The 24,534-nt window shown below is 40.9% G+C and overlaps 1 protein-coding gene across 1 annotated transcript in view; it reads left to right on the forward strand.

Annotated features, from left to right (window-relative positions):
* The window catches only part of LPAR1 (lysophosphatidic acid receptor 1), a 130,065-nt gene that overhangs the window by 78,689 nt on the left and 26,842 nt on the right, over window positions 1-24,534 (forward strand). The window contains exon 3 of the mRNA XM_024560077.3: window positions 2,771-3,518. Coding sequence (XP_024415845.2) covers window positions 2,771-3,518 — 748 coding nt within the window. The remainder of the gene's footprint in view (window positions 1-2,770; window positions 3,519-24,534) is intronic.

The following is a 24,534-nucleotide window of genomic DNA, read 5'->3' on the forward strand; positions in this document are numbered from 1 at the left end:
TTGAATGTGGATAGAGAAAGATTCCGGGGAGGAGAGAGAATTGGGAGAAAATTGAAGATGTAAGGAGAGGAAAGAAAGCAATTGTAGAACAAGTTTCTTGACTTGGTAGGAGTGGACGGGATTCAGAACACTTGGCTGGCAGGGAACACCTTTTCCATTGTAGCCCAAGAGGAAGAAAGCATGGATTCTTAAATAGGTTATTTGTCTTCTTGGTGGGAGAAAGGTGAAGGAGTTCAAATCTGATGATTTCTATTGTTCTCTTTTGTCAACTGCTGAGGGAGAGAGGGAAGATGGGGCTCAAAAGGGAATAGTAGGTAAGTTTAAAATAGTCACTGTAGAGAAGATACAGAATAATAATTAAGAGATAATCAGATTTCTTTTTGAACTGAAGTCTCAGTGGAGGATAGACATCATGAATTTCCACCAGGATCAATCTGCCAGAGATGACATTTTCCCTGACACTTCTCAGTGGCTGTGGTGTAGGTGTGGGAGTAGCAACCAATTTCATTCATCCACAACTGATGTTGTTCTAAGACATTGTTATGCAATGCAGTGGGGGTGAGTAACAGGGTATGAAAACTTAAAAATCTTTCATAACTCAGTGGCAAAACTAGCTCTAAGTAGATGGATATGAGGCTATATATAAACTTTATCAAATTTAGTGTTTACAGTAATGTATTTTGCTTTAGAAATTAATGTGTAGGATTATGGAGTGCTGTCTCAAAAAATGATGGGGATGTTACATCATATATTGACTATGTGCTGTATAACTCAGTCTTGCAACCAGAAAAAATTCGAATTCTGAAGGCCATCTGACTTTAAAGTTTCAAGAAGATAATGTGTTCCTGTGTTAGTGATAAAGATTTTGAAAGGATATACTATGGAATATAAATTGGAGAAAGGGAGGGCAATCCACTGGGGGTAAAAATAGGATGCTTAAGGAAATAGAGGACTTCAAAGAACTGATATAAAAATGAGAAATTCGGAAGAATGGAAAATGCGGTGAGTTTTGAGAATGTAAGAATTAATGATTTCCAAAGGGAGAGAGTTCTGAGTGGTTACAAAGCCCAGGGTGTGGCCCTGGGAGAGGGCAGATATGGCATGATGAAATAGAAGGTCATCAGAAGTGAGGTCAAGAAACTGAAAGGCAAGAAAATTGGACGAATTACCCAGAGGAATGGCAAAATTTGGGTGGAATGGCACAGTACAAACCAAATTCTCAGATGTCGAATGAATGAGGTTCTGTGGAAGGTATGCAAGATACCAACGTGAAGACAAGGGCTTCACTCCTTCCCTGGACTATGGTCTCTTTAAGAAACAGACACGTTAAGCTATAAGTAATTATGCAACATAGTATGTGTAATGATAGAAGCACGATCGAAAGCCATTAAAATCTAAATGAGGATAGAGACGGTGGATGTCTGGAGGAGTTCAAAGACTGAGCATTTGATAAGCGTTTCCTACTGTTTTGGAACTTTCAGGGGTTGGTAAACATTTATGCATAACCTGTGGGAACTCAGTAGAATATTTGGTCTAAAACAGTGGTTAACTCTGCTGCACATCCGAAACTCATCTAATATTAGACCGTCAATGGTAATTGAAAAGTAGGAAAATAATTTAAAAAATAGTGGTTAAACCTGTCCCATTTGCTAAGCAATTAATTAAATGCAGTGCACACCAAAAAGAAAAAGTTAGGGTATGAACTGTCTTCAAGAAATATTTTCTAACTCTGGGAGTCTCAAATAAACCTAAAACTTCAGGAAAAGTGACTTACTGTATTTGATGTGTAATTTTCTAATTTTTCTATGGTCATTTTATATTCTAATTTTGTTTTAGTATTTAATGACTACTTATATTATTTTATAATAAACTTCCTCAATCCTTTTGGATTCAAGTAAGGTATGAATAATAAGCAACTATATTCTAGTTGATGATGTTGAAAAATAAGAAAACACATAATACATTGTTTATCACTCTACATTTGAAAAGATATAACTTTAAGTCTACCTCACTTTTTTCAAAACAGCGTCAAAATGTCAGGGGCTCTTTGGATGTTCTATTAGGTGACATTTCTTACGCCCTCCAAAAAGAAAGAAGCCCTCAAACATTGTAGATTGGTTGGCGAACACTATTCTGGGGAGAAGGAGGTGTGGGGGTGGGCAGAGCTGCCCACAGGAATGTCGAGCAGCAAACGCTGGCTTTTGGCAAAGAAGCTTTGATCCATAGTGACCTCTTTGAAGTGTTGAGACTGATGGCCCTTGTGGGGACTTGCACCGAAAATGTCTGTCACAGAAGAAACATTCTATGTGAGAACAGAAATGCTGAATAATAGGGCAATAATACCCTATCTATAAACCAACTATGTTTCCAGATTCCCTAAATAACAGGTCAAAGTCAATTTCACTACGGTAAATATCCCAACTGCAATGCTCCGCAGAATTCTCATCTTCCTGGTGTATTTTAAGCAAGGTTTCTGGGCCATGCGGCTTTTCTAGTAGACTTCAATGATGTGTAACCACCAAGTGCAGGCCTTGTCATTTATTTGACTCCAACTGTCTTTAATCTTGAGCATCTGGAGGACAGTAACACAGGGAGAAACCTTGAGGTTTCAGAATAATCACAGAACATTATGCAGGATCAGATTTTCAAATTCTTTGCTTTTTCGGTGGGGGGCATTTACTCTAGAACTCTCGTGTTATCTATACATCTTTCAATTTGGGTGTCAATTTCTTTTTTCTTTTGTTTTCATCTTTCTTCCTTTCTCTCCTAGTTCACAGCCATGAATGAACCGCAGTGCTTCTACAACGAGTCCATCGCCTTCTTTTACAACCGGAGTGGGAAGTATCTTGCCACAGAATGGAACACGGTCAGCAAGCTGGTCATGGGACTTGGAATCACCGTCTGCATCTTCATCATGTTGGCCAACCTCCTGGTCATGGTGGCAATCTACGTCAACCGCCGCTTCCATTTCCCTATTTATTACCTAATGGCCAATCTGGCGGCTGCGGACTTCTTTGCTGGGTTGGCCTACTTCTACCTAATGTTCAACACGGGACCGAATACTCGGAGACTGACTGTCAGCACGTGGCTCCTTCGTCAGGGCCTCATCGACACCAGCCTGACGGCATCTGTGGCCAATTTACTGGCTATTGCCATAGAGAGGCACATTACAGTTTTTCGCATGCAGCTCCACACACGGATGAGCAACCGGAGGGTGGTGGTGGTGATCGTGGTCATCTGGACCATGGCCATTGTCATGGGTGCTATACCCAGTGTGGGCTGGAATTGCATCTGTGACATTGAGAATTGTTCCAACATGGCACCCCTCTACAGTGACTCTTACTTAGTCTTCTGGGCCATTTTCAACCTGGTGACCTTTGTCGTAATGGTGGTTCTCTACGCTCATATTTTTGGCTATGTTCGCCAGAGGACTATGAGAATGTCTCGGCATAGTTCTGGCCCCCGGCGGAATCGTGATACCATGATGAGTCTTCTGAAGACGGTGGTCATTGTGCTTGGTAAGTTTTGTCTTCGCTGTTACTTACTTTACAGATTCCCGAAGTCTTAATATAAACTGCATTAGTTTATGATAGTGATAAGCAATGATATGAATATTCAACAGCATATATGTAGGAATTGCAAAGGAATGAAGTACTTTTTAGCAAATCTCTGTGGCAATGTCAGCATGCCAGTTCTATAGTTATAGAAGTGGCTTTGGGGGAATACATGTCTCAGGGTTTGCATAAATATGATGGGAACAACATCGTTGATGAGTTTGGCTATCAAGTATTAAAAATTCCAGATTTTGACAGGTTTTCTTTTAAAAAATTTATTGGTGTGATATTGCTTAATAAAATTATATAGGTTTCAGGTGTACAATTCCATAATGCATCACCTGTATATTATATTATGTGCTCACCACCCAAAGTCAAGTCTCCTTCCATCACCACTGATCCCCCCTCCCTGCCCTTCACCCTCTCCCCTTTCCCTCTGGCAATCACCATACTTTTGTCTGTGCGTATGAGGTTTTTTGTTTTTTGGTTTTTTTTTTGCTTAATCCCTTCACTTTTTTCACCTGGCCCCCAACCCCTTCCCCTCTACAGCTAGCAGCCTATTCTTGGTAGCCATGAGTCTGTTTCTATTTTGTTTGTTTTGTTCATTACATTCCACATATAAGAAAACATGGTATTTGTCTTTTTTGACTGGATTATTTCACTTAGCACAAAACTCTCCCAGTCCATCCATGCTGTTGCAAAGGGTAAGATTTCTTTCTTTTTTATGGCTGAATAGTATTGCATTGTGTAAATGTACCACAGCTTCTTTATTCACTCCTCTGCTGGTGGGCACTTGGGCTGCTTCCAAATCTTTGCTATTGTAAGTAATGCTGCAGTGAACATAGGGGTGTGTATAAGCTTTCAAATCAGTGTTTTGGGTTTCTTTGGATATATTCTCCGAGGTGGGATTACTGGGTCATAATGCAGTTCCACTTTTAGTTTTGGGGGGAAACTCCATACTGATTGCACAGTGGCTGCACCAGTCTGCATCCCCACCACCCTTGCACGGGGCCTCTTCCTCCGCACCCTTGCCAGCACGTACTTGTTGATGACAGAGTGTCTTACAGTGCAGTTGTGGGATTTCTGCCTTCTGCTCTGTTAGAGATTTTCAGATAGAAAGTGCTATTTTATATTAAAATAACTATATATTTTTATGAGCCTACTTCTAAATAAGTTTTCTTTCACATTCTGTAACTGTTACTACACACATGTAGGTTAGTATTTCAAGTTTTGTATAGGTTTACTATACAAAATGGTTTCAGATTAATAGCATTCTATGTTAGTCATCTGTATGAAAACTTATGTTTTTTTGTATCAATTTTCTATAGTAGACGTTAATTTATATTTTAAGGTGAAGAGCGTTTTTATTTTTTAAGTATTTTTGTTGGTTATGCTATTACAGTTGTTCCAATTTTCCCCATTTACCCCCATCCGCGTGGTGCCTCCATTCCTTCCGGCAACCCCCCTCCCTTAGTTCATGTCTGTGGGTCGTGCATATGAGTTCTTTGGTTTCTCCATTGCCTGTACTATTCTTACCCTCCCTCTGTCTATTTTGTTCCTACCAATTATGCTTCTAAATCCCTATACCTTTTCCCCATGCTCTTCCTTCCCCCTCCCAACTGATAACCATTTAAATGATGTCCATATCTATGATTCTATTCCTGTGCTAGTTGTTTGCTTAGTTTGTTTTTTAGATTCAGTTGTTGATAGCTGTGAGTTTGTTGTCATTTTAATGTTCATAGTTTTGATCTTCTTTTTCCTAAATAAGTTCCTTTAACATTTCATACAATAAGAGCTTGATGATGATGAACTCCTTTAACTTGACCTTACCTGGGAAGCACTTTATCTGCACTTCCATTCTAAATGATAGCTTTGCTGGATAGAATATACTTGGATGTAGGTCCTTGCCTTTCATGACTTTAAATACTTTTTTCCAGCCCCTTCTTGCCTGTAAGATTTCTTTTGATAAATCAGCTGATAGTCTTATGGGAACTCCTTTGTAGGTAACTCTCTTCTTTTCTCTTGCTGCTTTTAAGTTTCTCTCTTTATCTTTAATCTTTGGCATTTTAATTATGATGTGTCTCGCTGTGGTCCTCTTTGGGTCTGAGGTTTTTATTCTTTTGTGTATACTCAAATAACTTTTGCCTTGAAGTAATTATTGTTTTTCCTGGATGTAAAAATTCATGGCAGTGATCAAGAGGAATATATTTGTTTCTTCATTTAAGCACTCAGAAAATTAAAGAGCATCTAAGTTCCAGGTCCTGCTCTGACCCCTGAGATTTGCTCACAGAAAGGACACACACAGAACATTTCTTTTGGAGCTCAGAGTGCCTCTTTTAAAAGTTCACTCCGTGAGAATTTGTTTAAATAATTACCCTATTGAATTACATTTTCTCCACAGACTATATTCAGAATAATGTTTGATCATGTTTTTAAAAATATCTTTGAGCATTTCCATTTTCCCCATGGAAATTCAGTGGAAAGTTCCTGTAATGCTCTTTGCTCCAGTGTATAAGGCAGAGTTGAATCAATGTAACCTGGGATTGATTGTGTGGCATCTCTGAAACTCTGGGAGTGACATTAATTAACATTAACTTAGTCACTGGAAGGAGATGGAGCCCTAATTGTCACTGAATGAACTAGCACTCTGGGTGAGGCACGGGTCCCATTTATTTTGAATAGGGCAAGTGCATCCTGCAGATCCTGTCCGGGTCTCTCGATTGGGACCCTCATGTAGACCTTAAGGACAAGGACAAGACCTTGAATTGCTGACACAACTAAAGCCCTGTGTGTAACTAACTGGACCCTTAGCTAATATTCCCACTGGGGGCCCCAGCCCCTCTAGTATGAGATTATCTTCTTCCATCCAACAAAACTTAGTAGAACCACAAAAATGGTTTCCCTCTGTGTTTAATTATCACCCAAAACCTTGAGCATACCTGTGCCAAGAGGACATATTTCCCATGATATGGATGAAGCACATGTTATGGGGGACACTTTTTTAGTATACCTCTAGGGCTGCTGCTTCCAGTTTGTAGATCAGCCAGCAGGAAAGGACAGCTGAACTTGCAGTACGGACCTGCCAAGTTCTTTTTTTTTGATTTTGACCTTTGTATAGTGCCTAAAAAATTCTAGTATGAAGTTTGCTTAATGACTCATGTAAATTACCCTTTGTGTCTCATTGGGTTGCTTTGCAGGTCAAATGCGAACTATCTTGAGGGCTTACGAGGCGACAGTTTCAGTGTGCTGTGTTTGGCTGTGTACGACGTGCACTTTTCGCCCGAATCTTTGAGGGAAAAGTAAGGAGGCACATTATCCAATGGGTATAATGATTACATGCCATGGATATAATAATCTGTGTATAATGCGCACAAAAAATGTAGGTGCACATTATACATGGCAAAATACGGTATTTTCACTTCTGCATTACAAGTGGGAATGCTGGAACAGGAAAATTATGCAGTATATCTGCCCTAAATGCCCCTTCCACCCCAGCACACCAACCCTAAACTTGAAAATAGCAGAAATAACATTGCCCTCTGAGGTTTAAACTTACAGACTCTACAAAGATCAAATACAGGTTTGATAGTTTTTACCTCTGGAAAAAATGGCATTATTTCCATAGATATGTAATGGAAAGAGTTTTAGTGCATGGAAAACTGCTATCAGGGTAATAGGTGAAGAAATTTGGTGAGACAATGTGTAGATGTGACTGTAATTTAGGATGGGTAAATTAAATAAGTGGACTGTAGCCTTTAAATTTTTATTTTTATTGATTTGAAAGAGAGAGAGAGAGAAACATCTCTTTGTTGTTACACTTGTTCACACATTCATTGTTGTTTCCTGTATGTGCCCTGACTGAGGATCGAACCCTCAACCTTGGCATATTGGGATGCCACCCTAAGCAACTGAACTAACTGGCCAGAGCCTAGACTGTAGCCTCTTTGAGAAAAGCAGCAAGGCTGGGAGAATGAGTGGGGTGGGTGGTTAGAAGGCTTAGAATAGGGAATTCGCAATGCTAAGCAGATGCTTGTCCAGGTGGTCCAACACCATTCATAGAAGGCACTCCACTGCTTGAATTCTGTGTAGGCGGGATTGCATGGAGGAGATGGGTTGGTCTCGTAGGAACAAGAATTCTATTCTTGAAGCTCTTCTTATTGTAAATTAGTTTATTGACAATGTTTTTTTTTTCACGTTTGATTTTTAACATCCATCTTCCCTGCCAGATGACAATAGGCAGGGATTTTTAATGATGGGTTGTACATTCTCTCCACATTACCTCCCAATCAAAATACAACAGTGTGCAAAGTGACTGTCCACATGGATGTTCAATAAATAATATGTTTATTTTGCTTTCCTTTATTAGGGGGATGCTTATAGTTTGTGTAGAAAACCTTCGGTTTCCATTTCCCCACATTGAAGTGGCCTTGGGTTTTAGGCCATCAGTCCTCACAATCAGGAAAAGGGTTCTTTGGTCAACAAGTTGAATTCCCGGGAGTCAACATAAAATAAAGGCCCTTTTGAGATTTACCATGATGATACCGGTATCCATTTTTTAATCACAGGTTATATATAAGCTGCTTTTGAGTGAGTACTGGATCTTAATATTTTTATTTGTCAAACTCAATGTAGCGTTCATCATTTGCCCAGTCCTGTTCTGCCACAGAAATTAGTATTTGTAAATAGCAGCCCTGGCATGCATAGGTACCATTATCTATGTGTCACCCTTGTCTTTCCGAGCTGAAAACCTGGGTACCAAGAAGTTAGGTAACTTGTGCAAGGTCACACAGCTCAGTAAGTGCAGGAACTGGGGCTCGCCTCAGACACTCTAGGCCCAAGAGGTTCCCAGTTTCATGCCATCCTCTATCTGTATAATAAACACAATTACCAACACGTGTTGGGTTTTGTTCTGAAGTTTGAACAGTGCCTTGCTCTTAAATTGAAACTTCGTGACCCCATTTGTTTCTGTTGATACTGCCTCGCCGCCTGCGCTTTGTTCCCCGGTAGAAGCAAGCTTTAAGAGAGCATTCCTTTTCCCCCTTTGTTTCACCAGCCCTTTTCCACAGTTGGCTGCGGCAGCCCTGTAACTGACGGCCGGTGATTGAGTGAGTGTTTTGTTACAGGTATGGTTAATTTGAGGGTTTATTGTCCCAGCATGAAGTCCTGTAATCATTCCCCAGGCTTGAGTTCTCCCCACTTGACATTTTACCAAGAATTCCTTCTGCGTTTGGTACACGGTTGAATCAGAGTGGTGGTCAAAAAGTTCTTCCTTATTTGACCACAGCCTGTCTCAGCTTGTAAGTCCTGGCCTTCCCCACTCTGTTCCTTGGGATGACACTTCTGCTGGCGATAATTAGAAAGGAGGAAAGCCAGCATTTGGAAGGGGAAAATAATGGTTATAACATTGAGGTTTTTGCATCTGGGCTTTGGGGACACAGTGAGGGACTCAGAGCAACAAAAATCCAGGTGGGGCTTATCCTTCTGTGGAAGAAGAAGGAGACACTCTTTCTCTAGGGCGATCTGTTCTGGTTGGAAATGGTCACCACTGAAGCTAAAGTGCCCCTTACTACCTACATTCTCTGTGGCAGGGTCAGTACTGGGCTACGTTCCGTACCTGTTTATAACGTTACACCTAGGAAAGCTGTCTTTCTCCCGTCATGCTGAAGGAACTGGGTTAAGACGGGGTATGTGCCTTGTCCAAGATCACTTCTGTAAGTGGCAGAACTGGAGTTCAGCAGCAGGATTGTTGTAGGCCATGACCTTGTGCACACCACACAAGAGACCGTTACTGGTGATGCTGATAGTGGTGGGGCCAGGTGAGTTTCCGCCCACTGTTTTCTTGTTGACTCTGATGTAAGATAATTTGGCCAATACTGTGCAAGCACATCTCTTACATACTTCTCTCTTTAATTCATTGAACATGTTGTTGAGTGCTAACTGTGTGCTAAGGGATAAAAATGAGTAAGATAAATGCCATTCTTTATGGAGCTTGCAGTGTAGGAGAGGCGACTAGGAAGGAGCTGCAGAACAGTTGGGTCCACGTGCTAGAAGAAGGATGGGCAGAGTAATCCTGAGTGGCGGGAAGGGAGGACCTCCCAGAGGAGGCAAAACTGAGCTTAGCATTGATCACTGTGGAGGATCTTGCCGTCCCGCGGTGTGGAGGTGGAGGAGAAGCTGAGCAGTCGCAGGAGCAAGGGTCCTCACCTTTGGAACTGACAGTAGTCAGGTGGGATTAGCGGATGGTCAGTATGTCTGATGGCATTTTGACGGGAGAGATCAATGTCTTCACAATGTACTAAAGAGTCTGGGCTTTTGTCTGCAGATGATTGGAGATGCTGAAGGATTCCCCGAGATAAATAAAACCAGTGTTTTATAGGGCTAACCCTATAATGATGATGTAATGATGATATAATTTATCATCCAAATGGACACACTTTTATTAGGGAAAACAGACATTAAGTGGGAGGGACGCCGGGAAAATAGGCATAAACCAAGAATGGTTTCATCAACCCAGAATGTGTGTTGCCCTCCTTGTAGGCTCTGCTGTCTCCCTGTTTGTTTATTAATACTCTTTCTATGTTTTCTTTTGGCATTTGAAGTGCAGAACTCCACCCTGGACTTGTTCTACTGTGTAAAGATGGTAAAGGAGGACTTTTATTCTTTTTTAAAAGCAAGGATCTGTCTAGATTTAGAATTAGAGCTGAACGGGTACTTAAAAAGCACACCATCTAATTCAAGTTTCCAAGTCACTTGAAAATGTAGTTAATTGGTGGTCCAAACCAAGATCCAGTTTTGCTCACTTCCAGGACGGGCTGTTCTTACTGCCCACACATTCACCCTGTCCAGTCCCATCCGCACTCTCTTCACTTTCTTCCTCGTGAACATAAATAGGTACCGATGCGACTAGCCAGGGTTAGGTGTGAACACTGGCTGTCACCCACCTGGCACCCACAGAAAGGGTCCCCTTGAATTTGCCCTCGTTATAACCAACTCTTTATCTCCGTAATGAATCTTTGACAAAAGTCATTGGGAACTGACTTACTCGCACAGTATAGAGTGCGTACTCCCGTTAGCATCCTGCTCGCTTTCTTAACAGCAGCGTTGCATTTGTGTTTCATTACCTTGGTTTTTTATTAAGTTTATGTTTTACCCAGTGTGTGTGTGTGCGCGCACACACACACATGTTTCTCATTTGTGTTCACTGGGGCAGAATGCTTCTGGGGTTTGCTCCTGACCCTGACACTAACGGGGTGATTCTGGGCAGTTACTTCTTCTCTGCGTTAGTTTCTCTGTCCCTTCATCCACAAGATGAAGTGGGCCAGTTTGATTTTTAAGATTATTTAGAGTTCAACTTATTACTCTATGAATAGAATGGTAAGGGCACAGCTACTGTGGATCAGCCTTGTAGATTTTTCTAGTGGAAAACATAAATGCAATTGGAATGAAAGCAAAGGACTACAATTTTTCTTCCCATAAGCTTCTTTAACAATTAGCATTAGATATATATCCCCTGTTCAAGGGGATAGTCTCAAAGACATGACATTTTTGCCTTACTCTGCAGTGGAGAGCCATGTGACAGGAAGAGAAGGCTTCCCCGTGGCCCTGTTGCTAGGGGAAGGGAGTGGATACCAGACTTTCTTATTCCCTGGCCACAGGTGACCAGCTGCATATCCTGTTGGTCTGAAGAGGAACCAAAGCTCCCCCGAGTCTCCTCGGGTCCCCGTGGATTCTCACTGAAGGCCTCTTTGAGGAAGAACCCGGGAGCATATTTATGAAAGCTCTGACTGTTTGGCCAGCGCTGGCTTGGCGCCGTGGGTGTGGTCAGGGGAGACACGGCAGAAGCCCCAGAGGGCCCCCCGGACCCCAAGGCTTGGGCCCCAGTCAAGAGAGAAAGCAAGCTTCACATACCAGCTCTTTATACTCTTTTGTTACCTAACTTTACTCAAATATTTTTACTTAGAAATACTTGAAAACAGAAACAAAAACCCAAAAATACCACGTTAACCTGACAGTTATTTTTTAGGTGTGGGCAGAGCTGCTAGTACATGAAGCTCTTTCTTATTTTGGGTCTGATGAGAGAGCTTCAGACCTTGTCTGGAGGAGATTCTGGTCGGTTTCAATGCGTGTTGCACAGTCATTCATCTTTATCGTTAAAGGTCCTCAAAGATGCAAAGATTCCTTGAATGAATGTAGTGGTCACTGAGAATCACTGTTGTTTAGGGCTCGGAGCTTATAATTTGAACTCAGACTCCTCACTCACTAGTTTCATAACCATGAGTTCATGACTTAATCTCTCTGCTGAGCCTCAGTTTTAGAATTACTGAAATAAAGATAGTAGGATCTCTCTCATCAAGCAGTTGTGAGCGTTAGACAGGCTGACTCATGTCACGTGAGTGTGGCACGTGATCTGGCGAACGTAAAACACCAAGTGGTAGCAAGCCTTATTGCTACTATTAGGTCTCATCTGCATGTGCATTTGCTCCCCACTTCTTTCTTCCTCTTTCTCTTTCTGACACGCCCACACTCACCCACAGGCCAGCGTGCATACATAGGGAATTTGATGGGTGAGACGGTGCTTCATTTCTGCAACATGGTATACAAGTGCCATTGTGTTTTAGCAGCTGTTGTCTCTAATAACAGGCTGTGAATTGTGTTCCGACTGACCTTTTAAATGCCACACGGCGCTTTGTCAGCATCTATTGGAAAGGGTTATTGGCCCCTTCAGATGGGCCCGCAAGGCTTAGGGCTCAGCCGGCGGCCTGGTCACCATCTAGGGCCTCATCTGTCTCCTTTCCATCTGCAGGGAAGGGCCATTTCTGGCAAAGATGGAAGAAATGGCAAATGGGTGGGTCATGAGACTTTGTGGCTGTTGTCTATCTGGTCCCAACTTCACAGAGTGACCACCAGTGACTCCTTCTTTCTGGGCTTCTTCACTGTTCCCCTGGGAGGAAAAGGACATTTAACTCCCCGTCTGACCTTGCACCGCTACCTCATGAACCTCTTTGGAGCACCTTCTGGACATTGCGTGATCGCTGGGCTCTGGCTTACTTTCCTGCACCTAGAACAAGGCCCAGCACTTAGCAAACTCTAGACATTCTTTGAATGAATAAGTGAAATATATCTTTCATTCTGGAAGGAGTTTTACAGGTTCTCTAGTAACAATAGAAATATACCTGTATAGCCTGAGATTCGATGTGATTGAATAATGAGTCTCATTTAAAGAAATATTTGTTATAAAGTAGTTATAAGGCAGTTCCACATCTTGCCTGCCAAGGACATTTTTTAGGCTACGTTCCGGTGTGCACTTGTTAATAATAGTCATCTTGCCAACAGACAGGTATGGAATATCTACTAAGCCCTCTGTTAAGGAGTAGGGATGCAGTGATCAATGTAAATATGGACCTTGTTCTGAAGGAATTCTCATTTTAGTTGATCGTGATTGATAATTCAAACAAATAAATACAATATAATGTGGGAAATAAAATACGCAAGGTGCTGTGGGAGTGCTCTCTTGTTTGGACAATGTCAGGAAGACTTCATGATGAAGGTGTTATCTAAGATGATGGGTAGGAGTTTGCCGTGTAAGCCCAGGCAAAGAAATTATTTCCATTAGATTCTCTTTGCACTCTGAATCGAATTCAATATTCAATTGCATCTGTATATTACAATTAACATGTCACTTAGATACAACAGTGACTCGCTTGCATATCTCATGTAAGTTGCTTGGAGTAGGAGGGGAGGTTTGTATAATTTTAAGGTAATATTGTGCTTATAATATGTTTGCTGCCTTTTACACTGGTATATATGTTCACTTTTTAAAAAATTGACCATGGTTAGCAGACTCACAACATTGAATTGGTTACAAAATAAATGAATCTGAATGGTTACTGACCTATCACGGAAGCGATGAATTTCCACATGTGCAAATTAACATCCTGTGGAAAGTCAGAAAGGGTCTCTAGTGACCATGTATATCATTGAAATGTCATTGCCAGGAAATGTTGACACCCACACGTACAATAAGCACACACACATGCAAATTGCCAAATTTAGCGAATAAAAATAATTGCATGGGATATAACTATACTAGTGGAAATATTCCTTTTTTATCTGAAAATCAGAGTTAACTGGGCATCATGTATTTTATCTGGCAACCCCAACATACATGGCATTAATGTCGATTAAGCACTTTAGATGCCAAGCAACTTTCTGTATACAGATTGTCCTCTTTGCCTTACGGGGTGTCAGAATATCCTGGAGGTCAATTTAAGCACATGAGGAGTGTCACTTAGTTAATATTCCTGACTTTTGTTTTGGGTTGTCTGGAAATAAATAAATAAAGGGATGTATCTGGTTCATAGAATCTTCTGTTTGTTTCTCAGAAACAATGCATGCTATGAACAGGTACTGTTGTATACCTCCGGTTCAAAACTGAATTATCTCCTACATATTCTTTGCGGTGATCTCTGAAAACATTTTAATGAAATGTGTTTTTCAATATAAACAAAGGGTTTTTTTCTTGTATTTCTGCCTGTGATTTTTTTTTTTTTTTTTTGAGGTCTAAACTAGAGCCCATGCCTCCGAGAAGCTACTTTTTATTCATGTGTTTTAGTGAAGATGATAGTGTCTAGACTGAGTGTGGTCATGGCTTTACTTAAACCCTGGCAGGCTGCCTCCACCAATAGGGGGTTGTTGTAGTGATCCAAAGCAAATACGGCAGGCTAGCGGGTGACACAGCGGTAACAGGGTCTTTTTGAAGGAGTGGGGTTTAATCTGGCATCGGGAGCCTGGAAATTCATGGCTTCACCTATTTATCCTGCCCTAGTTGACTTTTGTCGACAGAAAGGGCGCTGCGTTTTAAGTAGGGTTTTCCATGAGTTCACTCTAACTGGGCATTTCTGCCCTTGAAAAAGCTTCTCTTCATGTGGCAGGCATGAGTTCATTTGCTGGAGTTACTCCCTTTCTTTGGGGAGAGAGAAGCTAGCTCTTAGGAGCCCAGCCTTACAGGATCTGCACAGGAGACTGAAGTGAAAAGTTGACGAGTTTTTGCTGTGGCCAGCGAGTGATTCACCGTGTAATGCTGGGGGATTTGCTTTGCTAACCTTGCTGAGCGCGTGGTGCCCAGGAATGCTGCTTTGAATATTGCCCCCGCCCAGAAGGAAAAGCTGAGCTGTAAATCGCGGAGCTGGGTTTCTAAAGGAAAGCAGGAGAGGTTGTATTTGGACAGCCTACAAAGTACATATATAATGAGCAAATAAACAGCAGTTGTAGAGATTAGAGCACTAGCTCTATTTAATTTGGCAAATTCTAATGTCTTGGTGGGGAGGGTAAATATGCTTTTATTAAAAAACACTTTCTGAGGCACCCGGCCTATACTTTAGGATATTTACAAGTACCAATAGGTAAGAACAACTTGTTTAGAGTGGAAGAGAATGCTGTAGAAACCAAATCTGAGTAGTAAGTTTAACTGCACTATAAATTATTATATTGCTATTGCTAAGATAATAAGGTTGACATGATTTTATAATGAAATTTCTTTATTTTAGTTCACTCTGAATTGGTTCAGCCACTTTTAAAGTATGCATAAATTTAAAAGATACTAGGAACAGGAACAGAAAAAATTAGAAACAGAATTAGAAAATTCACTTATATGTATTGATCTCTTTACTGCTGTTACAATGCATGTTCAATGGGTTGCTCCTCAGAAATTGTTGACTCATAACTTGTATGTAGCTTTATTACTATGTAGTTTATTTTGGTTATGGGATATTTGGACCCATTGTTTTGATTAGACTTTGAGGACATTATGTAATATCTTTATGAATATAGATAGATATTAATATATAACTCAGTTAACATAAGCACTGAATTATATATTAACTGAGTTATATGTTAATATAACTCAGGAGTAACATCCAGTTTTTGTTGAGAATTGATCTACTTTAGTCCTTTTGACAATTTAATATGTAACACCATGAAAACATTTCTAGTTTGCTACATTTGTTTTCAGATTTAACTGAAATTTTATGGGAATCGAATGCTTTCATATAGATTATAACATGAATACTTAATATATCCATTAGTTTCTTCCTGAACATATCAAATTGTAGCAAAGAGTTTATCATTGTGCATTTTCATTTTTCCTCCCACATTTACTTTCCTTGGCCTTATTTTATAGCAAAATTTTATCAAAGTATTTGGGGAGTTAATATGGAATAAGTTTTATGATATACAGTTTGACTGTTAATTTTATTTGAAATTAATGTTATCTACCAATTTTAACTTTTCCTGAGCCAATATTTATGTTTATGAGAGCTTCTAAAAAAAAATAAGAAGGATAATTATGTTAATATTTGAGTGCCTACTAGTCATCAAGACTCACTAAGTCCCACTACTTTGCCCTAAATATATATAATACAAAATTTGAAGCAAGAACCTTAATCTCTCTGAATTTCAGTTCCAAATATAGGTAACACAGTTTGTGAAGATCATATACGATAATCATTGTGAAAGCTATTTTTATAGGAAGTGTCACATAAATGTAAGCTATGGCTGTTTTTGTAGCTGCTGCTTGTAAAGTAGTAACTAAAAATAGAGTTTGGAATGCCAAGCAAGAAATGTGATGTAGTGCGGTTACGAAGGCATCAACTGTATTCCAATTCCCGATTTGCCACTTATGTTTGCAGTGACTTCGGGCCATGCACTTAACCTCTACAACAATTTTCTCATCTGTACCATAAAGGGCTTTGGAGTGTTTCTCCAAGTGTGGTACAGGGACCACCCACAGCTGAATCATCTGGGCCGCTCATTACACAGACTGGTTCCTGGGCCCCAGCCCAGTGCTGCAGAAGCAGAATCTTTGTGTTGGCCTTCAGGCACCTATACATCAGTCACACAAAGCTTGAGAATGACAGTGATAGGAGTCTCTGGCTTTGGTTTAAATTACACGGCATTAAACCTGTTCTTGCTCATTTCCAATGTCTCTTGTTCACCTTTTACAAAATGGACACATTATTGGTGCCACTTTAACAGTGGCTGAGGGCCTGGGATTGCCCCCACAGGTGCGTATTTGTACACCTGCTTTGCAAGGGAGAGGAGGAGGAGAGGAAGGGAAGGGAAGGTGAGGTTAGAGAGAAAACCCAATGCAGCACGTCCAAATGAGGAGTATTATATAATCACTGGGCATCTAGGTTCTGTTGTTCTTGCTCTGTCTCTCTCTCCCTCCCTCTCTCTGCTATTACAGATAACACCGAGATAAATATTATCTCATATGAATCTTTACTTTCCTCACTGAGACTCTAGGAATTTTTATTAGTTGTGTTTAACGATCTCCAGAAAGTTTGTTCCCATTTAGACTCTTACCACAACGGAATGAGAATATTTAGTTACACTCATATTAATATTGGATGACTTTTTTTTCCCGCTTAATGGTGCATTTTGCAACCATTTACATTACATTCATTCATGAGGATAGACATTGGCAAACCTAGAAAAGACGTGAAAACTTTTCCAGGATTTGGAGACTAAGAATAAACAAAAATAGAAACGCATTTAGTCCCATTTGAATATATGTGCTATTTGAAGTATTTTGTTCCATGTAAAGATCTAATGTGTATTTATTTCTTTAGAAAACTAAATGCCTAACAGCTGAACAGTATAGCACGGGGGGGGAGCGCTTTAACTCTGCAGTACCAACTGCCTGGACTCTAACCCTGGCCCTACCGCATACCAGCAGAGTCAACTTGGGCAAGGTATTCAGTTGCTCCAAGCTTCTGTTTCCTTGTCTGTGTTATGAGGGGCAGGGCAGAAACAGTAAAACCTCAAGTGATTAAGTAAGATCTAAGATAACAGGCATGCAAATACTTGCTAGACACTATCGCACAATATGTACTTGGTGTTTTCATTGAAAGATCATGTTGCTGTATTGAGAACTCAAGTCCTGGATTAACCTGCATTGTGCTAGATTTTCATTATATTGTGAGAAGAAGGGGCAGGCCAGCAGGGTCAGGACCCATCTTGCTTCTTAAACTCGGTGGGACAGGTTTTTCTTGGACTGGATGCTGATTCCACATCAGAGGATCCGGAAAGACTCTGAACATAGATACACAGAACTCACGTCTGAGATCTTTTCTGTCTTCCCTAGACAACTTTAATCCCTAATGCAGTATAATTTCTCAGTGCCCTTGTCTTCATCATTTTTTTTCACAGTACCTTTAGGCCAAAAGAAATACCTAACAGTTTCATTTGTTAAGCAGTTAAAGCAACTTAACAAGTACATAGGTCCTAATAAATTAGGAGCCATTTTATCAAAACAAAAACACATAAATTGGAAGAAATACTTTTTTTTCTTTTCTTTTTTTTTTAAAGAGAGAGAGGGGAAGGCAGAGATAAAGAGAGGAAGAGAAACATTGAGCCCAGGCTGGTGTGGCTCAGTCCTCGCTGGTTCAAATCCTAGTCTAGGGCACATGCCTGGGTTGTGGGCATAGTCCTCAGTGGGGGCTGTGCAGGAAGCAGCCACACATTGATGTTTCTCTCTTTCTCCCTCCCTTCCTCTCTTTAAAAATAAATAAATAAAATCTTTTTTAAAAAAGAGAGAGAAACATCGATATGAGTGAGAAATATTGATGTGAAAGAGAAACATCCATCAGTTGCCTCTCCTAGGAGCCCTGACCAGGGACCAAACCCACAACCCAGGCATGTGCCTGACTGGGAATCAAACCAGCAGCCTTTCAATTTGCGGGATGACCCCCGACCAACTGAGCCACACTGATCAGGGCTATTTTTATCTAATTCATAAAAGCAGTGATTGAGGAATGAGTATGCCTGTTAGGCAGTGCACAACTTCTGGAAACTTGGAATCGGATGGGACGCTGCTATCTTCATTCCTGCTCCACACTGAGTTTTACGCAATACTTGGGTTTTTATCATTGCAGACCTTGCGGGGGGGGGGGGGGGGGGGGGGGGGGGCATGACGTCATCGAAAGGCACGTAGCGCCATCTAATGTTGAAACTGTGAACTACCCCATGCTACTAGTTCACAGGGCTACCAACAGATGCTGTGTGTCACTGTTTCCCTCAAATGTAAAATTCAGCAATGTCCTTTTAAGTTCACTGTGGAACCCCAAGGTGGCTCAAGGCCCAGTGTGAAGACCAGGGCCCTTCTGTGTTCCTGGTTTCTGGCTTCACTGCAGTTTTGTTTTGTTTTCTTCTGGCTAGTTGACTCTTCTAGTTTCCTGGTTCCTGTTTTTATTGATTTCTTGGTTTTTGTTATCTAGTTTCCTTCCCCTTCACCCAGGGCCATTCTTTGCCTGGTCTTCATCAAGAGCAGCAGTGTCTGTTCTGCTCCTGGACCTTTGCAGGCCTAGATAGAGTCCTGGAGGCCCTGAACTGCTTTGGCAGCTGGCTGTGGGTCGGTCACCGTGCTATCCTCATAAAGGACTTCCCCAGTTCATAACCCAGGGAGCACCATCTCCACTGTCGCTGCCTAAGTGGTATGCCAGGGGTGTGGTTTATCTTTAGGTGTCAATCTGGGGTGGTATCCCCACAGTGTGGATGGGCACACCCTCCACACTAGACCTCCCAGCTCATGAGGGGCACTCTTTGCCTTAGAGCAGCAAAGACCTGCCCGGACCGTGGCTCACTGCCTCTGTTCTTGGAGGTCAACCCAGAAAATGATTTGAAGCAGTTGACCGGTGAATTGTGGGCTCTGGACTAGACTACTTGCTTTCGTAGCCCAGGTTGACCACTTACTGCTACATTTCCTGAAACTTCAGATTCCTCATCTTCAAAATGGAGATGATAAGAGGTCCCCCTTTGTGTGAGAATCAAGTGAGAAAATGAAATGAAGTATAATAAAAAGGGTTGCCCCTTAGCATAATGCCCGACATTAATAAATGTTACTAAAGCACTTACACTATTTTTTTCCATTTATTCTGGAAGCAACTGTGCAATTTACTGTCAGATATTTTAATTTTTGTTAGAAATAAAGTAACAAACCAGTCACTTTAGAATTTAGTATCTGTCTTTGCCAGTTTATGAGCGAAAACATCAGTATTAAAATAAAAAAGTGCTGAGCCTTTATATAACTTTGGTTTATATATACTAAGGTATGCCCATTGACATATATAATCTCTTAAGATTTTCAGTGTAGGTATATGTATTGTGTAGGTATGACAGTGCAGAGAGCTTTCCCATTTTAGAGATGATAAAACTGAGGCCAAAGAGGTCCTGTAAAATGCTGAAGATAACACAGTATTTGCAGGAACCCGTACCCCAAACCAGGATTTGTAATTTGAGTGTTACTGCTACATACTTGCTACATTGCTACCATTTAATATTTTAAAAAATTAAAATGAAAGAGGAAGGTGGGAAGGAAGGTAGTTGGAAAGAAAGGAAAGAAAAAAAAATGAGGATTGGTGTTCTCTTTGCTCCTAACTGGCTCTGTTGCTGCCTTTAATATTTCAAAAGTTGAAAACGAAGGAGGAAGGAAAAGAAAGATAATTGTTACTCTCTTTGATTGTTGTAAGCAGTGAACATTTGCTATTTTGGCTGTATCTAGCACGCTTAAATAAATATTATAGTAGTTTTAACTGGTGTATAAGAATCATAAGACTTTGAAAAAAAATTACCAATGCTTTGTTAGAAATAATTTCAAAAGAGAAAATGCTTGGCGGTCTTTGAACTGCATATCGAAAACATTGCATTCATCACTCAAAACACATAATGCAAGAATTTTCAAGTTCAGTTTCTGAATGACAGAAAAATTCAGTAAAGAGAGACAACCTTTCTCTTCCCCCTGTTCTCTTTTTCCCCCAATGTTCACAGGCCTAACCCTGTCACCCATTGCTGGAGCCGTTGCTGCCCAACCACTTTCTGGGCACAATGGCCTGGAAACGCATCATCGGGGGTAATCTTCCACACAGCAGAGAGCACACGCTGTTAGGGAACCCAGTCTCAGCCGAAGAGTCTGGCCCTAGATGATGTTTTGACCTCAGTGTTAAAATGGAAACGAAACCTTGGCTCCTTCTTTCAGGTCTGTAGGAAGTTCACCATCCCCTGCTCGTGTGGTGGTTTTCCTGCCCAAATGGCAAGTGAGGGGAGAATAAATGGTCTTGCAGTTTGGGGGCTGAAGGCATTGACTTGAGTGTGCTGAGTCACTGCGACAGTCTCAGGATGTAGCTTGTTTCCCTGGCTGATTAGAAAATTGTGGAAGTCACAGGCTGGCCAGCATTTTCTGGGCTGCTGGAGGCAAGCTTCTTTGGGTGAGTGAGCACCGAATCCGTGCAAGGACGCTGTGCGGTGGCCCTGCAGCCGGCGCCATGGACATGGGGCAGAGGCTTTAGTTTATGAATCTGTAACATTTAATGGGGGAGATCTTGGGTAAATATGATGTAAGATCTTAAAAAAAGTGTCAATAGTGTGGTTTGAAAATAAGCATTAATACTACAAAAAGGTAAGTGATAGAAGTCTTGAAAAGAAGGAGTCTGAAGTTTCCATTCCATTTTTTTCTGTTTAGTCAATATTATAAGGCAATTCCCATGGAAGTTGACTCTCTGCATTAGTTTTCTGTGCTGCATAACAGATTACCACAAACTTAGGGACAAAACGTTCATTTACTATCACACAGTTCTGTAGGTCAGAATTCCCGACACTTCTTAGATGGTTCTCTGTTCAGGCCTTACTGGGCTGAAATCATTGTGTCAACTGGGCTACGTGCTCATCTGAAGCCCAGACTAGGGAAGAATCTGCCCCTAAGACCTTCAGGTAGTTGGCAGAATTTATTTCCTTGTGGTGGTAGCATTCATGGCTTACCACCTTGCTTTTTCAGGGTCAGCAACGGAGACGGTGGCAGGGGTGGTGGGGTGGGGCATGGAGAGAGAGGGGGAATAAATATCTTGCCTCTCACTCTCTGACCTCTAGAACTAGTTAGCTTACTTGATTAAGTCCAACTGACCCAAGATCATCTTTTTGATCAATATAAAGTCAACTTAGAAGGAGAAAAGAGAGAGCAAGAAATTGAAAACCTATTTGAAAAAATGACAGAAAACTTCCCTAACTTGGTGAAGAAAATAGACAAGATGAACCCAAAAAGGGCCACACCAAGACATATCATACTTAAAATACAAGGTTAAAGATAAAGAGAGAACCAGCAAGAGAAAAGCAGTTAGTTTCCTACAAAGGAGTTCCCATCAGACAGCTGATTTCTTAATAGAAACTTCACAGGCCAGAAGGGATTGGCAACAAATATTCAAAGTGATAAAAAACAAGGACCCTCAACCAAGATTATTCTACCCAGCAAAGTTATCATTTAGATTTGAAGGACAGACAAAGAGCTTCTCAGACAAGAAAAATCTGTCGGAATTCATCATCACCAAACTGGTATTAAATGAAATGTTAACGGGTCTTAAAGACGAAGAAGGAGAATGAGATGAAGAGGAAGAAGAGGAGGAAGAAGGGGAGGAAAAACAGGAGGAGGAAGAGGAGGAAAACGAGATAAAAATTTGAACAGTAAAATGGAAATAGATACATATCTATCAACAATTGAATCTAAAAAACAAAATAAACAAGCAGAACAGAAACATTCATACATACAGAGAACATTTTTACAGTTGCCAGATGGGACGGAGTTAGGGGTATGGGTGAAAAAGGTGAAGGGATTAAAAGTATACATTGGTGGTTACAGAATTGTCATGGGGATATAAAGTACGGCATAGGGAATACAGTCAATAATATTCCAATAACTATGCACGGTGTCAGATGGGTGTGAGATTTACTGCGATCACTTAAAAGGTTAGGTAATTCTAATCACCGAGGTGTACACCTGAAACTGATATAATAATATATGTGAACTGTAATTGAAAAATTAAAAAATGATTCAAAGTTAATTTAATTACATCTGCAAAATTCCTTTACCTTTTCCAAGTAACAGAACCTAATCCAGGGAATGGTGTCCTTAATTATTGCCATATTATTTGTCAGAGGCAAGATACAGGTTCTTTGTACACATAGGAGAGGGGCACCTAAGCGCGTGTACTTCCGTGGATGTGCCACGCGTTTGAGTACAGTTGGGGAAAAGGTAGCTTTTGCAAAGCACCATTTTAAAAGAAATTAATGTTATTAGATGGAAGACTAAAGGATGGAACATTATGTATTTAAAGCTGCATTTATTATTTTTAAGTAGTTTGCCCCAGAAATATTTGTCTTTCCTTAAAGAATGTATCACGTAATACTTCCTTCTTGAGTTTTTCTCTTCCTCTGGCTGCTGAGACATTGTTGTCTTCTGATTCTATCTCTCGACTTGTTCCTTCACTTGCGCGTTCTCCAATCACTCTGTTTTGTGAAGTGCCCCGTGTCTAACCTGACCATGCCTTTGCTTAGGACAGCTAGAAGTCTTATACCCCCACCGCTTACTGCCTGAGCACAGTGGCATGGAAACACATAATCGTGATGTCATTGTGACCCTGCAGGTAAGCCAGCAACTCCGTTGGGGTCAGGTTGTAATCTGAGCATCTGCTGAATGGGCTGAGGGTGACAGACCTTAGACGTTTGGATCTCACCGCTCACACAGGAGTGAAAACTTCTTTTCCCCTCTTTGGTCTGTAAGAAACATGTCGGTTCCATTCATGTTGGTGGTTTTCATGTCCAAATAGCAGTATTACCTACCTAGTTTTTACAGCCATGTGCAGAGTGTGTGCCTGTGTTTATTTATACTCAACCTTGTGTAAAAGAAGGATTTAAGGCAGCTTTAGGAGATGCATACAGTTCAGAGGACAAAGTTGAATTAAAAACGAGGAAGAAAAAGGAGGGAAAGGAAAAAAATCAGTGTCAGAAAGTGACATGGAGTCATGTAAAGATATACTTTCTAGCAGTGAATGCAGATGTAAATATAATTAGATTAACGATTTGGTGGCCATGAGGTAAGATGGGGAGAAATAATGCCTCAGAATTACTGAGCCCAAAGAGACATTTCCCCTATGCGTCTTCATCCGTGATGGCCACACCGGCCACGCTGTGATGTCCCGAACAACCCAAAACATTCAGCACGCACAGTACTGTGTCCCGTAAGGTCATTTCTTACAACATTTCTTCCTGAGGGCTGGGGCCCTGCTGCCAAAGTGCAGTTCAGTGAAAGCATTTCTGCGGGGCGTGACTTTCTGGTACGCTGACTGACTCCACCTAGAATGAAGTTTAGCAGGGTGCTTCTTAGCCTTTTTTAAAAATGTGTTGCCCTGTGCCCTAAAAGTTTAAGACATTTAAAAATTTTATTTCATTTTCCATATCTTGTATTTTTCAAAGAAGCTCTTTTATCTTCCAACTATGAAGTTGTTACAGTATTAAAAATGCACAGACAGAGCACTAGGAATTCTGCTATATGTTCTCCTAACAGCTTTTAAGAATCTTCATTTCAGTGTATTTTAGAAGAATGGATTATGCAGTTTGCCATATTTCCTGCTAACATCTGGACACTTATTTTTTTTTTTTTTTTTTTAAATTTATTTATTGTTATTTAATTACAGTTGTATGCCTTTTCCCCCATCCCTTCACCCCACCCCAGGTGAACCCTCTTCCCTCCCCCCTCTCCACCCTCCCCCTTGGATTTGTTCATGTGGACACTTATTTTTAAAGTTCTGGTTAAGTACTGAATGTTGGAAGCCAGTAGATTTATTTATTTATTTATTTATTTATTTATTTATTTATTGGTGGCGGTGGGAGGTGGAGAGTGTGTAGTCAACACTCTCTAGAAGGGCTGATAAAGACCCTTACCTGGTCAGGAGACTGCAGGGAAAGGAAAAGGAGCACCCATGACCAAGCAAAGGATCTCCTTGTACTAATGATGACGGCTTTCCTCCAGGGCGAGGGATCTAGGCCTCGCGGCTCTGAGTCCCAAAGGTGGGACGTGATAGTTATCAACGACTCACTAATTTATGCCTGATCATCAAAGTAAATCACATCTAATGTCAGTGTTTTATGATGTCCAGAA

This window comes from Desmodus rotundus, chromosome 1 (genome assembly GCF_022682495.2).
Source record: "Desmodus rotundus isolate HL8 chromosome 1, HLdesRot8A.1, whole genome shotgun sequence".
Lineage (NCBI taxonomy): Eukaryota > Metazoa > Chordata > Mammalia > Chiroptera > Phyllostomidae > Desmodus > Desmodus rotundus.